Genomic DNA, 17,631 nt, shown 5'->3' with positions numbered 1-17,631 from the left:
GTCTGTAGGTAAATAAAATGACCAAAAGAGGGTGCCAATTAGCTTTGTTGCTCAAAAACTATCTTAAAATCGACTGAGTAAATATGGATTATCCTAATTTATACTGTTCTAGATATTTTTTTTAGATAGATAGGAATTTAAAATAGCATTTCTTTCCCAAAATTAATAAGCTATAATAGGAAATAGCATAATGACTAAAATACTTCATATTTTCTTAATGAAGTACTAAGATAATTTTAAATAGTATTCAATTATTTGAAAGCAGGTTATAAAATCCTTCACCTATATGCACATGAGTGAAAACTAAAACACTCAAAATGCTTAACATGAAATTTTAAGCCTTCCGAAAATTATGTAGCATAAAATTAACAGCTTCGTAAGTATCTTAATGAGCAGATAAGCTTTCTACTTCAAATCCTGACGTAACAAATTCTCTTAACAGATGCTAAACTACATAAAGCTTAAAAAATAAAATCAGAAATGTCACTAAATATTTCACATTTTATTGTGGAAATACCAAGAGTATGCAATTTTCATTTCTAACCTATGCTTTCTTTACTTTCTTTCTTAAGTTATAGTACATAAGCAATAAACTAGGCAACTGAAGTATAAGAAACTATTTAGCATAATAATCACATAAAACTCATGAAATTATTTTGACACTACTAAATCACAATTATGTTGAATGATACCCATAATTGTTGTTGTTATTAGATACTGTCAAGTCGATTCTGACTCATAGCGGTCCTAAGTACAAGAGAACGAAACACTGCCCGGTCCTGCGCCATCCTCACAATCATTGCTGTTTGGGCCCGCTGTTGCAAGCACCGTGTCGGTCCATCTCGCTGAGGGTCTTTTTTTCACTAACCCTCTACTTTACCAAGCATGATGTCCTTCTCCAGGGACTTGTCCCTCCTGATAAAATGTCCAAAGTATGTGAGATAAAGTATGGCCACCCTCCCTTCTAAGGAGCATTCTGGCTGTACTTCCTCCAAGACAGATTTGTTCGTTCGTCTGGCATATTCAATATTCTTTGCCAACACCACAATTCAAAAGCATCAATTCTTCTTTGGTCTTCCTTATTCACTGTCCAACTTTCGCATGCATACGAGGCAACTGAAAATACCATGGCTTGGGGTCAGGTGCACCTTAAGCCTCAAAGTAACATCTTTGCTTTTTAACACTTTAAAAAGAGGTCTTTTGCAGCAGATTTGCCCAATGCAATGCATCATTTGATTTCTTGATCGCTGCTTCTATAGGAGTTGATTGTGGATCCAAGTAAAATGAAATCCTTGACAACTTCAATCTTTTCTTCATTTATCATGATATTGCTTATTGGTCCAGCTGTGAGGATTTTTGTTTTCTTTATGTTCAGGTGAAATCCATACTAAAGACTGTACTCTTTGATCTTCATTAGTAAGTGCTTCAATTCCTCTTCACTTTCAGCAAGCAAGGTTGTGTCATCTGCATAATGAAGGTTGTTAATGAATCTTCCTCCATTCCTGATGCCACTTTCTTCTTCAATATAGCCAATTTTCTCAGATTATTTGCTTAGCATACAGACTGAATAAGTGTGGTGAAAGGATACAACCCTGACGCACACCTTTCCTGATTTTAAAACATGCAGTATCCCCTTGTTCTGTTTGAAAGACTGCCTCTTCTTGGTCTATGTACAGATTCCACATAACCACGATTAAGTGTTCTGGAATTCCCATTCTTTGTAATGTTATGTCCATAATTTGTTGTGATCCACACGGCCGAATGTGTTTGCGCAGCTAATAGAACACAGGTAAACATCTTTCTGGCATTTTCTGCCTTCAGCCAAGATCCATCTGACATCAGCAATGATATCCTCATTCCACATCCTCTTCTGAATCTGGCTTGAATTTCTGACAGTTCCCTGTCAATGCACTGCTGCAACCACTTTTGAATGATCTTCAGCAAAATTTTATTTGCATGTGGTATTAATAATATTGTTCAATAAATTCCACATTCTGTTGGATCACCTTTCTTTGGAATGGGCACAAATATAGATCTTTTCCAGTTGGTTGGCCAGGTAACTGTACTCCAAATTTCTTGGCATATGCATAATTTAAAAAAAGGTCCTATAAATGACCTTGGTTAGTATTATTTTTACAAAGCCAAGCTAAGACAAAAGGAGATGGATGGGAAGTGGAGTGGAATATTATTGCTAAAATATAAGCTCCATGAGCACAGAGATTTTTATTTTGTTCACTGCTGTATCACCAATATCTGGTATAAATGTCAGGACATTCTAAGGCACTGAATAAATCTTTAGTAGATACTGAATCAAGTGAAATGAGGATATGACCATTCTGATGAAGAAGATACTAAATTTAGACTGTAAAGCCTTGGGTTTGGATCTTATACATCAATAACTAATTATTAGTGAGTTATAGCTAACCTTTTAGCCTCAGCACCCTAATCTGTAAAATGAGGAAGTATTTACCTACTTCACAGAGCTATTGAGTGAATTATTTTTTAAAATGTATTGTATGGCATTTAAAAAAAAAGTTACACAAAAACGAAGATTACTTTATGAATATTTATATTTTTGACCCAAGTATTTAGCTTAGAGCTTATGCAGAAGAGGCACTAAAACATTTGTTAAAGTGATTAGACTGTAACTACCCAGTTCCTGTAAAATAATGGTGGCCACCTAAACTAGAATTTCTTCACACACTCTCCAAAAGCCTTTATATCAACAAGGAAAGCAAGTAAAATCACCCATAGCCCATCCTACAGCAAACTAGAATACAGACAATATAAACTTCAGTTTACATGTTAGTAGAGAAATTAACATCTGAAACCATGAAAGCCACCTCTTGGAGGCCTATACAAATAAGGAGTCAGGTGGGTATCGCAAAACACAAATAATAATCAACTTAGGGTCTCCCCTGGGAAAAGAGAGAATGGTTATAAGACTTGGTAGATATTATAGCGCTAGTTATGGGGAGTTGAAAGAAAGGGGCTCCAAAAGTACTCTGTATTAGTACTTTGGAGAAGAGAAAGACACAACAGAGGAGATGTCCTTTGGAGGCTTGGAAATGAAAAAGAAGGAAGGAGTCAAAATTAAAAATACCAAGAAACAAAATAGTATCAAAGAATCAGAAAACCAATCAACCCACATCCCAAAAGGTACCATTTACTAAAGAAACTGTTCTTCACAGCTTTAATAGAATGTACTCTTAACTAAGAAACCAAGTAAGCCCTCCTACTATTCCTTCTCCTATGGATCCCTTGGCCCAGGAAAATTCTATACACTTCATTAAGGACAAAAATAGAACCCCAACATCCATATGAAACATGAATAAAAACAGAAATAATGAAAATTCTTCAGCTGATAAAAATATGCTACATATCAACTCCCCTCCAAAAATGATGCAACAAAAACTGTAATATGATATTCCAAAATGAATTAAATGCAGTTAAACAAACTACTCCAAATATGAAAGAAACCAAAATTCTGAAATCTAAAACCTCAGACTAGTAATGGACAAGCAAAAGACATCTTGGCAATGATAGGAAAGAATGAAAGAAAAAGACAAGGAAAGAAATTGTGAGGGGGAAGAAAAAGTTATTTCAGAAATGAAGATTAAAATGATGCATGGTGTCCAAGGAAGAAGAGATAAAACTGAAATATATTAAGGAATAGGCTTAGGGGATAGGAATGGAAAGAACCAAATGAACAAAAATGAAATAGTTAAAAAAGATCAGAGAAACAGCGACAGATACAGAAGACAGGCAAAGAAGGTCCAACTTATGTATAATTGGAGTTCCCGAATAAGAAAAACAAATGAGATAGAATTAATATTTTAATTTGTAGTTCAGGAAAACTTTCTGGAAATGAAAGAATTGAATATACACATTGAAAAGGCCCTAAATGAGCCAGAATAATCAGCTTTAAACATATTCCAGTATAATTATCAGAACTTAAAATAAAGAAAATCATTTGCACTTCCAAGCAAAGAGACAAAGTCATTTACAAAGAATAAAAATCGGTCATTTTATATTATACATATTTAATTGCAGATCAAAAACTAAAACAAAGATGGAGCCACAGGTTAAAGATTATTATGTAACTATTACCCACTACCCCAAAGCAGAAATAATACAACTTGAAAAAAAAAAAAAGGAGTAGTGAAGGAGAGAAGAGAATAAATTCATTGATCTCTATGTAAATGAGTGGTAACAAAATGTTATCACCTAAAGCAGAAAATCAGTGGTTAAGAGCTCAACTACTAACCAAAAGCTCAGCAGTTCGAATCCACCAACTGTTTCTTGGAAACCCTACAGGGCCAGTTCTACTCTGTCCTATAGGGTCGCTATGAGGTGGAATTGACTTGACGGCAACAGGTTTGGTTTTAAGTAAGAAAAAAATAACTAAGGGTATTACATAAAGTTATCAGTATATAAAGTTATAGTAACTACAATGACCAAAAAAACCCTTCCTAAATTAGGAAAAAAAAAATTAAAAAGAAATAGGCCATATAGTAAAAGGTACAGCATAATTAAAACTACACATACATAGTTAATATGACATAAAATATGACAAAGCTAAAACCAAATTTATTAGTCATATCAGTACATGTAAATAGGCTTAACTTTTTTATTAGACATTAGAAGGATTTTCAGATTAGCTCATAATGTAAAACCCAACTCTAGGATGAATACAAGAAACACACCTCCAACAACGTGATTCAGAAAGGCTAAAAATGGATGGACAGAGAAATATCAAACAAATGGAAACAATAAGAAAGTAGGGGATGTGATCTCGTTATCAGGCATGATAGAATTTAGGCCTCAAAGCATTACGTGAGACGAGAGCAGTAACAGTAACAACAAAAGAACATATTATAATGCTAAAGGCTGCAATTGATAATGAATACACAACAAGTACTAATGTACTAAATACTACAGTAGCACATTCATAAAGCAGAAAGTACAGGAAACACATGGCTAAAGCGGATAAAGGCACAAAAACCCTAACCAAAAGCCTTAACTTATCTCTTTCAGTCCAAGATAGGTCAAGTGACCAAAAAATAAGTTTATAGAAGACCTTGAAAACAAAATCAGTAATATAATTTTTTTAACATATATAATAACTTTGTACCCTGACAAAAAGAAATATAACATTTTCAAGAGTAGAGGAAACAGTCAGGAAAATTGGACCATGCTAAATCACAAAGAAAATCTCAAAATATTCCATAAAGTGGAAAAAATTAAAATTTATTGATCGAGATGCAACAAAATGAATTCCTCTTTTGGTAATGGTAGAGTAGCTCATATTGGAGAAATTCTCCAACAGAAAACAGTATAAAATCTGGAAAAAATATTTTAAAACCAAGTATCTGGAGGAACTGACAAGTGACCAAAAGTAGGCAGAAAGTGAATTAAAGTCAACAATGGAAGACAGAAATGGCACTATGTTATATTCACACAGTGGAATATTACTCATCAATTAAGAGTGAATCTCAAAAGTATTATCTGAAGGATGATAGCATAATGAAACCCTGGTAGCATAGTAGTAAAGAGCTATGGCTGCTAACCAAAAGTTAGCAGTTCAAATCCACCAAGCGCTTCTTGGAAACTCTATGGGGCAGCTCTACTCTGTCCTATTAGGTCACTATGAGTTGGAATTGACTCGACAGCAATGTCTTTTTTTTTTTTTTTTTTTAATGGAAACCCTGGTGGTGTAGTGGTTAAGAGCTATGCTTGCTAATCAACAGGTCAGCAGCTCAAATCCACCAGGCATCCCTTGGAAACTTTATGGGGCAGTTCTACTGTGTCAAAAGTAGGCAGAACATGGATTAGAGTCAACACTAGAAGACAGAAGTGACACTATACCATACTCACACAGTGGAATACTACTCATCAATTAAGAGGAACGTGCTACCACACAGTGACTCTCAAAAGTATTATCTGAAGGATTACAGCATAATATCCTTAGAGAAGACTAGTGGCTAATAAATGTAGAAGGAATAACAGAATTAGATAGTCACTGTTTTGCAACCCCCATTATAAATGATTTAGGCAAAGATCATAAATGGATGACAACACCATTAAGTGAAAGGTGGTTAGATAGCAGAGTATTTGCCCAGTTCCAGTAGACTGCTTATAAATCACAAAGGAGAAAGCTAGTAATTTCAATCTAAACCAAAGAATCAAACTCAGCATCATTAATTGAGTAGTAAAACTATCATATTGCTTCAATTTAGGAGTATATATATACTACCTACCATGGAGTCCTAGTGGCACTGTAGTTAAGAGTTCAGCTGCTAACCAAAAGGTCAGCAGTTCAAATCTACCAGCTACTCTTTGGAAATCCTATGGGGCAGTTCTACTCTGTCCTATAAGGTTGCTATGAGTAGGATTTGGCTCGATGGCAAGGATTTGGTTTGGGGGAGTTTATAGTACCTAATACCCCAACCTAGAAAAGTCCAGAAAAAAAGGTTTAACCTGAGTGTGACTTCCAGTAACAGCAAAAACGGGGTATGAGAAAGAGTCAATGATAGCTACCATATGGAAACAATTAGACAAATGCAGAACGTGGGATAATATTTTTTAAGGTCTAGACTCTAAAGCATTAGTAGCAGTTGGATTTTACAAAGAGGTATGGTGATTAAGAGAGACTAAAGAGACATACCACCACTTGTCTGTCAGTTTGTCATACTGTGGTGGCTTGCATGTTGCTGTGATGCTGGAAGCTGTGCCACCAGCATTTCAAATACCAGCAGGGTCACCCATGGTGGACAGGTTTCAATGGAGCTTCCTGATTAAGACAGATTAGGAGGAATGACCTGGCAACCTACTTCTAAAAAAATTGACCAGTGAAAACCTTATGACACAGTGGCTGCAACAATGGGATCAAACATAGCAAGGATTATGAGGATAGCGCAGGACCAGGCAGTGTTTCGTTCTGTTGTACATATGGTTGCTATGAGCTAGAACCAACTTGATGGCACCTAACAACAACAACAAAGAGACATAACCAAATGTACTGCATGAATCTTGATTGAATCCCAGTTTGGGGAAAAAAATTACTATAAAGGATTTTCTTCTGATAACTGTGTAAATTTAAATATGGACAGAATATTGGGTGATTTTTATGGAATTATTAATATCTTTACATATGATAATTACATTTTGGTTATGTTGAAGAATGTTCTTAATTTTAGAAGAGGCATGGCAAACTATATAGTTGTACATGCCATTTGACCTGCAACTTATTTTCAAACGGTTCAACAACAAAAAAGAAAAATGTGTATGTGTGCGTGTAGAAAGAGAGGGAGAGTGGAGAATGTATATGATGTTCATTGTACTATTCTCACAATTTTTTAATATATGAAAAATTTCATAACAAAACATTTGTTAAAAAAAAGCAAACAAAGTAGGGAGTAAATGACAATCTGGAATATGGCAAACATAGAAGCTTAGACCAAAAGACAGTAAGAACCTGAGAATGTGCAAGGAAATGACCAAAAAACAGTCAATTGGCATATAATTAACAATTCTTAAGTTCTAAGCCCTCTTTACTCATCATACACATAGACAGGGAAAAATATTATCTATGAAATGCATGTTAAATTGTTCTTATGTAAGTGTACAGCACTGTTAGCTGTTCAGGAGGAAGCAAAGAAGAGGAAGAGAACCAACGTTAATTCAGTTGCCTCAGCTTGGACGGCGATTCTAAGTTTCAGGCACTGAATCATCACAATGACCCTATGAAGGGAGTGGTGATATTATCTTATTTCACTAATAAGATATAAGAACTAGACATTGTCCCTGCCTTCAAAGGTTTACAATTTAATTTAAAAGATATGCTCATAAATAGCTCTATTAAAATGTAGTATGTTATAGTGAGATATGGTTCAGATGCTACTAAAACTAAGGGGAAGCAAATAATCATTTTCTGAATCCTTAACATTGGATTAAACGAAGAAATGATCGTCAAGGAAACTTTGATGATTCAGGTTGGATGTTGCAGAACAAAAGAGGTTTGTTAAGTGAGAACAGAAAATAGAGCACTTCAGCAATGGAGATGGATAAAGCCAACATTTAGGGGATACAGGTGAAGCTTGAACATATATGGCAAACTATTAACTTAAATCTAGATAGAGAACGCACATGATGTTCACTGTACTATTCTTACATTTTCTAATGTACGAAACGTTTCATATTTGGCTGAACGAAATTTGTGAAGTAGAAATTTAAGAGATAAGACTCTGAAAGTAGTTTGGAATCAGAGCACAAAGATCTTAGAATGACTAAGGAATTTTGGTAAAGGGAAACTACCTTTTTTTGAGAAATGGACTGATAAAAGGTATCTTTTAAGCAGATATATCTGGCTATACCAAAAAAAAAAACCAAAGCCAGTGCCGTCGAGTCGATTCCGACTCATAGCGACCCTATAGCATGCAGGAAAAAGCTAGGGTGATTGTGTGGTTTACTAGTCAAGGCCAGTAAATTAATGGATTGTTCTAAGCAAGCCATCCTACCCTCTAAACTGAGGCAGCAAGCAGTCTGTGCTCTATCCCTCACCCCACGTATCTACTGTCTACCCAACCCACAAAGCTTTCTACATTCTACTTTTGTAGCTCACTTTGAGTTATAAGTTATACACAAACCTGGGAATCTTTTACAGATTTAGGCATTTTTAAAAAAGGCAGTGTAACAGAAGCTGTTTGGAGAACAAAGTGCTTGCTCATTATTAGAATATGGCAATGGAATATTCAACAGTTACCAGTATTCTCAAAAAAGATATGTGGTTTTAAAAAAGATTGGCAAGACTGTATCACTGATTTCTTTACTGGTGTTCCTTGTCTAATCCAGGGTGATTCTTTTCTTAATTCTTCCAAGGATGTTACAAAACTACTACTATTCTAGATATGAAAACAAAAAAACCAAACCCAGTCCCGTGGAGTCGATTCCAACTCATAGCGACCATACAGGACAGAGTAGAACTGCCCCGTAGAGTTTCCAAGGAGCCCCTGGTGGATTTGAACTGCCGACCCTTGGGTTAGCAGCTGTAGCACTTAACCACTACGCCACAAGGGTTTCCTATTCTAGATATACAGAAGTTAAATCATTTTCATGTAAGATGTCATAGGATATTATGGTTTAATTCTTTTTTGGACTCGTAGTTTTAAAAGGCTGTAAAATGAAGTACGGTTATTTGTTTACTTTAATAAATAAATTCATCAGACTGAGAAATGACTGAAAACTGTTGACAGAAAGGCTGTTTCTGCATAGAGTGTACCTTGAATGAAGATCTATTAGAAAAGCCCTAAAGAAACTCATGTACTAGTTTTGATTTCGTTTCTCTGTTCAAAACTTATTTCATTATTAATTCATTTCTGCCTACCTATTCTTAAATATTTTCCTTAAAAATTGGTTTTTTCGATTAATACTTTCTCTTACCATCCTTTTGAATACTCTACTGCCTGATAACCTTCCTGTAATACCCATTTTACCATGCCTCTTGTTTGCTTAAAATAAAACGATAAAGGGAAATTAATTGCTAGATAAATAAATGCAAAGCCCTATAAAGGCTCACCAGGGCAGCCTGAGGTAATAGAAAGTACACGAGATTTTCTTAGCAGGTGGGGATGGGGTAGTACATGGGCTTTTAACTCCTCTAGGTTCAAGTCCTAGCCATTTAGTTACTATGTACCGTTGAAAAAGTTACCTAAAGTTTATAAGTCTCAGTTTCCTAGACTTTAATAGAAAGGTTGTACTTTTCTCAGTTTTTAAGAAGATATTTATAAACATCTTAGCACAACAACTGGCACACAGAAAGGCTCCAGGTGTTACCAATTAACTTCACAACATTTTAGGCTGTCTTGAATCTTGCTTCATCCTTCCTTTTCATCTTTGGCTTGATCCTCAGCTCAACCAAACATTATCTCTTTACTGCTTTTCAACAATTCAAGCCGATCTTTCATCCTAAGCTTTTATTTTTGCTATTTCTCTTTCTTGGAATGCTGTTTTCCTCCTACTTACTTAACCAAGCCCCATCCATCTTTCACGACCTAGCAGATCCAGACCTAATTATTCCATTAGACCTTTCTTAATTCTACCATTTCATATTGATTTAATTATTCTTTGAAAAAGTCTAGGTTTATTATCTATATTTTTTACATTTTATTGTAAAAGTCAAGAGAAAGCAGACTAGGGTTCTTATAAAATTGTATTTATTTAAGCAGATCACTAATGTTGTTGTTGTTAGGTTCCATAGAGTTGGTTCTGACTCATAGTGACCCTGTGTACAAGAGAACAAAGCACTGCCCAGTCTTGCACCATCCTCACTATCATTGCTATGTTTTAGCCCACTGTTGCAGCCAATATGTCAACTCATCTCATTGAGGGTCTTCTTCTTTTTCCCTGACCATTACTTTACCAAGCATGATGTCCTTCTCCAGAGACTGGTCCCTCCTAAAAACATGTCTGAAGTCCATGAGATAAATCATCACTACCCTGGCGTCTAAGGAGCACACCGACTATATTTCCTCCAGGACAGATTTGTTCATTCTTCTGGCAGTCCCTGGTATATTTAATATTCTTCACCAACAACATTAGTCAAAGGCATCAATTCTTCTTTGGTCATTCTTATTCATCGTCCAGCTTTCACATGCATATGAGGCAACTGAAAACACCATGGTTTGAGTTTGGCACACCTTAGTCCCCGAAGTGACATCTTTGCTTTTCAACACTTTAAAGTGTCTTTTGCAGCAGATCTGCCCAATGCAATACATTACTTGATTTTTTGACTGCTGCTTCCATGGGCTTTGATTGTGGATCTAAGTAAAATGAAATCCTTCACAACTTGAATCTTTTCTCCGTTTATCATGGTGTTGCTTATTGGTCCCGTTGTGAGGATTTTTGTTTTCCTTATGTTGAGGTATATCCCTACTGAAGGCTGTGGTCTTTGATCTCCATCAGTAAGTTCTTCAAGTCCTCTTCATCTGCATATCACAGGTTGTTAATGAGTCTTCTTCCAATCCTGATGCCCTGTTCTTCCTCATATAGTCCAGCTTCTTGGATTATATGCTTAGCATACAGATCGAATAAGTATGGTGATAGGATACAATCCTGATGCACACCTTTCCTGGGTTTAAACCATAAAGCATCCTCTTGTTCTGTTCGAACAACTGCCTCTTGGTCTATGTAGAGGTTCTGCATGAGCACAATTAAGGGTTCTGGAATTCCCATTCTTCACGATATTATCCATAATTTGTTATGATCCAGATCGCTGAATACCTTTGCATAGTCAATAAAACACAGGTAAACACCTTTCTGGTATTCTCTGCTTTCAGCCAAGATCCATCTGACATCAGCAATGACATCCCTCCTTCCATATCCTCTTCTGAATTCTGCTTGAATTTTTGGCAGTTCCCTGTTGGTGTACTGCTGCAACCATTTTTTAATTATCTTCAGCATTTTACTTGCATGTGATATTAATGCTATTGTTTTATAATTTCCACATTCCATTGGATCACTTTTCTTTAGAAGAGGCATGTATATGGATCTCTTCCAGTCAGCTGGCCACAAAGCTATCTTCAAAACTTCAAGAAGGCAGGCTAGCATTCTCATTAAATTGCTATTTATTTAACCAGTTCACTAATAGAGTCAGATAAGTCTGGTAACAAAGTAAAAATAGCATTTTTCTACCTTAGGGGTTATCAAAACCATGCTAAGGAGCAGACTGCTGGACCTTTAAAGGCAAAATATTTGACTGCTGAATATGCATATTGTTATGGCCTGAATTGTGTTCCACCTGAAGAATATATCCAAGTTCTAATCCCTACATTGGTGAGGATGTCCTTGTTTGGAATATAGGGTTCTTTCCGGATGTTATCAGTTACATTAATGAAGTCATAATGGAGCAGGGTAAGTCTTAATCCTAATCCCTTCTAAGTGGTGTTTCATAAAAGAGGAGACACAAAAACAATATCACACATAGGGGAAGACAACATGTGAAGATCTACCTACAAACGAAGGAACTCCAAACAATACCTGTGGCTAGAGAAGCTGAAAAATACAAGGGGGAGTCTTTCCCTGCAGCTGACAGAAAAAGAGCATAGTCTTGCTGATGCCATAAATTCAGACCCTCCAGAACTGTGAAAAAACAAACTCCTTCAGAGCTTCCCATTTTTGTAGTATTTTGTAATGGCAGCCCTAGGAAAGTAAGAGACATATATTCTCAGATTTTGACAAATTCTGATATTTAAATTTGGACAGCACAGCACAGTACTTAAAAAATGTCCTGTAATTTTTTTTTTTTAATGACTTATATCCCTCATGAAAATAGATGCAAAAATCCTCAACAAAATTCTAGCCAATAGAATTCAACACTATATCAAAAAAATAATTCACCATGACCAAGTGGAATTCATAGCACATATGCAGGGATGGTTCAACATTAGCAAAGCAATCAATGTAATCCATCACATCAATAAAACAAACCACATGATTTTATCAATCGATGCAGAAAAGGCATTTGACAAAATCCAACACACGTTCATGAGAAAAACTCTCAGCAAAATAGGAATAGAAGGAAAATTCCTCAACATAATAAAGGGCATTTATACAAAGCTAACAGCCAACATCATCCTAAATGGAGAGAGCCTGAAAGCATTTCCCTTGAGAACAGGAACCAGACAAGGGTGCCCTTTACCACCACTCTTATTCAACATTGTGCCAGAGGTCCCAGCCAGAGCAAATAGGCTAGATAAAGAAATAAAGCGCATCCAGACTGGCAAGGAAGAAGTAGAAGTATCCCTATTTGCAGATGACATGATCTTATACACAGAAAACCCTAAGGAACCCTCAGGAAAACTACTGAAACTAATAGAAGAGTTCAGCAGAGTGTCAGTTAACAAGATAAACATACAAAAATCACTTGGATTCCTCTACATCAACAGAAAGAACATCGAAGAGAAAATCACCAAATCAATACCATTCACAGTAGCCCCCAAGAAGATAAAATACTTAGGAATAAATCTTACCAAAGATGTAAAAGATCTACACAAAGAAAACTACAAGGTACTACTGCAAGAAACCAAAAGGGACCTACATAAGTGGAAAAACATACCTTGCTCATGGTTAGGAACAGTTAACATTGTTAAAATGTCTATTCTACCAAAAAAAAAAAAAAAAAAACAACCAAAAGCCACCTATATATACAATGCACTTCTGATCCAAATTCCAATGACTTTTTTTAATGTGATGGAGAAACAAATCACCAACTTCATATGGAAGGAAAAGAAGCCCCGGATAAGTAAAGCATTACTGAAAAAGAAGAACAAAGTGGGAGGCCTCACTCCACCTGATTTCAGAACCTATTATACAGCCACAGTAGTCAAAACAGCCTGGTACTGGTACAGCACACACATAGACCAATGGAGCAGAATTGAGAATTCAGATATAAATCCATCCACATATGAGCAGCTGATATTTGACAAAGGCCCAGTGTCAGTTAATTGGGGAAAAGATAGTCTTTTTAACAAATGGTGCTGGCATAACTGGATATCCATTTGCAAAAAAATGAAACAGGACCCATACCTCACACCATGCACAAAAACTAACTCCAAATGGATCAAAGACCTAAACATAAAGTCTAAAAAGATAAAGACCACCAAAGAAAAAATAGGGACTTTAGGAGCCCTAATACAAGGCATAAACAGAATACAAAACATTACTAAAAATGACAAAGAAAAACCAGATAACTGGGAGCTCCTAAAAATCAAACACCTATGCTCATCTAAAGACTTCTCCAAAAGAGTAAAAAGATCACCTACAGACTGGGAAAAAATTTTCAGCTATGACATCTCTGACCAGCACCTGATCTCTAAAATCTACATGATTCTGCCAAAACTCAACCACAAAAAGACAAACAACCCAATTAAAAAATGGGCAAAGGATACGAACAGGCACTTCACTAAAGAAGACATTCAGGCTGATAACAGACACATGAGGAAATGCTCTCGATCATTAGCCATTAGAGAAATGCAAACCGAAACTACAATGAGATTCCATCTCACTCCAACAAGGCTGGCATTAATCCAAAAAACACAAAATAATAAATGTTGGAGAGGCTGTGGAGAGACAGGAACGCTTATACACTGCTGGTGGGAATGTAAAATGGTACAACCACTTTGGAAATCGATTTTGCGCTTCCTTAAAAAGCTAGAAATAGAACTACCATATGACCCAGCAATCCCACTCCTCGGAACATATCCTAGAGAAATAAGGGCCTTTTCACTAACAGATATATGCACACCCATGTTTATTGCAGCACTGTTTACAATAGCAAAAAGATGGAAGCAACCAAGGTGCCCATTAACAGATGAATGGATAAATAAATTATGGTATATCCACACAATGGAATACTACGCATCGATAAAGAACAGTGAGGAATCTCTGACACATTTCATAACATGGAGGAACCTGGAAGGCATTATGCTGAGTGAAATTAGTCAGTTGCAAAAGGACAAATATTGTATAAGACCACTATTATAAGATCTTGAGAAATAGTATAAACGGAAAGAACACATTCTTCTGTGGTTACGAGGCGGGGAGGGAGGGAGGGAGAGTGGGAGAGGGATATTCACTAATTAGATAGTAGATAAGAACTACTTTAGGTGAAGGGAAGGACAACACCCAATACAGGGGAGGTCAGCACTATTGGACTAAACCAAAAGCACAGAAGTTCCCTGAATAAACTGAATGCTTTGAAGGTCAGTGAAGCAGGGGCAGGGGTTTGGGGACCATGGTTTCAGGGGACATCTAAGTCGATTGGCATAATAAAATCTATTAAGAAAACATTCTGCATTCCACTTTGAAAAGTGGCATCTGGGGTCTTAAACACTAGCAAGCAGCCATCTAAAATGCATTAATGAGTCTCAACCCACCTGGATCAAAGGAGAATGAAGAACACCAAGGAAACAAGGTAATTACAAGCCCAAGAGACAGAAAGGGCTACATGAACCAGAGACTACATCATCCTGAGACCAGAAGAACTAGATGGTGCCTGGCCACAACCGATGACTGCCCTGACAGGGAACACAACAGAGAACCCCTGAAGGAGCAGGAGAACAGTGGGATGGGGACCCCAAATTCTCATAAAAAGACCAGACTTAATGGTCTGACTGAGGCTAGAAAGACCCTGGTGGTCACGGCCCCCAAACCTTCCGTTGGCCCAGGACAGGAACCATTCCCGAAGCCAACTCGTCAGACATGTATTGGACTGGACAATGGTTGGAGAGGGACGCTGATGAGGAGTGAGCTACTTGATTCAGGTGGACACTTGAGACTATGTGGCATCTCCTGCCTGGAGAGGAGATGGGAGGGTAGAGGGGGTTAGAAGGGTCATGGCAAAATGGACATGAAAAGAGAGAGTGGAAGGAGGCAGCAGGCCATCTCACTGAGGGGAGAGTAATTGGGAGTATGTAGTAAGGCAGTGGGTTTCTTTGGTGGTGGGTAGTAAGGTGTATATAGGTTTTTATGTGAGGGACTGACTTGATTTGTAAACTTTCACTTAAAGCACAATAAAAATTAAAAAAAAAAAAAAGTGTCCTGTAAGTGGAAGATATTTGATAAATATTTGATTGACTAACCAAACGGCATAATTCACATCACTCTTTCAAGGAATTCAGAAAACTACCAAAGACTCTCATTAATCTTCAGATCATTTTTCTGTAATATGGAAGGCAAATACTATAATCTCCAGTTATATTTGATCAGTTTATATCTGTGCATACACAAGGAAGTTGTAAATGAAAGAACCTATATAGAACATCCAAGATTTTTTAAATACCAGAAATAATTCGATAATTAAAGGAAACAATGTTTTTATATGAACAATATAATAAAGGCTGAGGAGAAGGAACATATCTTCCCATGAATAGAAGAGCATCATAACCCAAAACTATGTTGCAATACTGAATTTCTCAGGCACTAGCTTAAAAACTGATGCTCTAAAAAGATGCACCATGTGTATCACTGGGTGATAGGGCTTTTCACTGAGATAGCTCCCAGTGATACTTATGATCCAGTTTGGGAGGCACTGACTTAAGCCAATCTAAGTCTATCTAAAAAATATTTTCCTAGATTATGATACTACAATTTTATTTTACAATGCTCGGGACACATAATAACGAAGGTTATTTGATACTTGTTAAGAGTTAAGTACGCAAAATGCATTGTATTAGGTTTTTCTGTATATAATCTCGATTTTCAAAATGTAAATATGATTGTCTCCCTTGTATTGATGAAGGAACTGAGACACAAAATGGTTAAATATCTATCTCCAGGTAATAAACATTGGTCACTTTTTACCCAGGTCTCTATTATATCACAACTCCATCATTATTTTGTTTTTATAGAGCTCCCTTTCTCTGCCCTATGTTTTCCTTACTTTTCAACAATTTAATGGAGGTGCACTGTTACCAGCCCAACCAGCATGAATGTCTAAAGAAACTTTGCATAGTGCCGGAGCTATCTCTAAGCAATCAGCTTTTTTAAATCTATATATCTCTATACTCAATTATCCACTCTCCGTCCTTTGTCCTTTCTTGTTAAAATTTTTTTCTCATTCTTTCCTTCTTAACCACTTTTATTTTACAATCTGGAGTACTGAATACAACAAAACTAAAAAAAAAACAACAAAACTACCCAGTGAAAAATGGTGCTTTAAATAGTAAGTTCACGCCGAGCCCTACTGTCAAAAGAATGTTTATGGTCTCTGTTGCTACTTCAGTGTACTCATTTTTTAAAAGCTTTGGTAATTCGACTTATACTTAAGGTTAAATTACATTATGTTTTTAATTGAACTATTTAAGGACATTAAAATCCATAGGTGAGCTATGCTACTAACCGTTTTCCAGTTTGATTTGCAATCTGCTCTTCTAATTTCTGTAGCTCTGATGTGTAAGCCATTATTCGAGCATTGCATACCATGAGATTCTTAACTGCATGCAAAACCTGGTCTTTCTGAGTGCTCAAAGAAAGAAGTTTCCATACTCCTTCTCGCATTCGAATTTCTAAGTCAATTTTTTCTTGGATGCTGCAGTCCTAAACAAAAGGAAAAAAAAAATTATTTCAAAAAAATATCAGAAATCCAGATTTATAAAATTTCTTTTTTTCCCTTAGTAGAAGGAAAATGTACTAGATGTCATTATAATTTTATACTGCATTGGGAAAGCAAAAAAAGTTTAATATGTGATGGTATTTTTTTTAAAAATATCTATTTTTACAAAATCTCTTTACAAAATCTTTTATTTCTTACTTTATCAGGAAGTCTTTACAACCTACTAGATAAAACAGGAACAAAGGTGAGAAATGCTACATGTTCTTACCTTAACTATTATTGTTATTGGGTGCTGTGGAGTAGATTTCGACTTAGAGTGACCCCATGTGACAGAGTAGAACTGCCCCACAGGGTTTTCTAGTCTGTAATCTTTATGGGAGCAGATCACCAGGTCTTTCTCCCCTGGAGGTGCGAAGTAGGTTCAAACCCCCAAGCTTTTGGTTAGCACCAGAGCGCTTAACCTTTGTGCTACCATAGCTCCTTTACCATAACTATACTAGGTTAAATAACATCTCCCCACC

The 17,631-nt window shown here is 36.2% G+C and overlaps 1 protein-coding gene across 6 annotated transcripts in view; it reads right to left on the bottom strand.

The window, feature by feature from the left end:
- The window catches only part of RTKN2 (rhotekin 2), a 143,569-nt gene that overhangs the window by 116,388 nt on the left and 9,550 nt on the right, over positions 1–17,631 (bottom strand). For all 6 annotated transcript variants that reach the window (XM_049855658.1, XM_049855653.1, XM_049855657.1 and 3 more), the window contains one exon: positions 16,898–17,094. In XM_049855658.1, coding sequence (XP_049711615.1) covers positions 16,898–17,094 — 197 coding nt within the window. The remainder of the gene's footprint in view (positions 1–16,897; positions 17,095–17,631) is intronic.

The sequence above is a fragment of the Elephas maximus genome, chromosome 16 (genome assembly GCF_024166365.1).
Source record: "Elephas maximus indicus isolate mEleMax1 chromosome 16, mEleMax1 primary haplotype, whole genome shotgun sequence".
Lineage (NCBI taxonomy): Eukaryota > Metazoa > Chordata > Mammalia > Proboscidea > Elephantidae > Elephas > Elephas maximus.
This window is presented reverse-complemented; position numbering and strand designations above follow the sequence as displayed.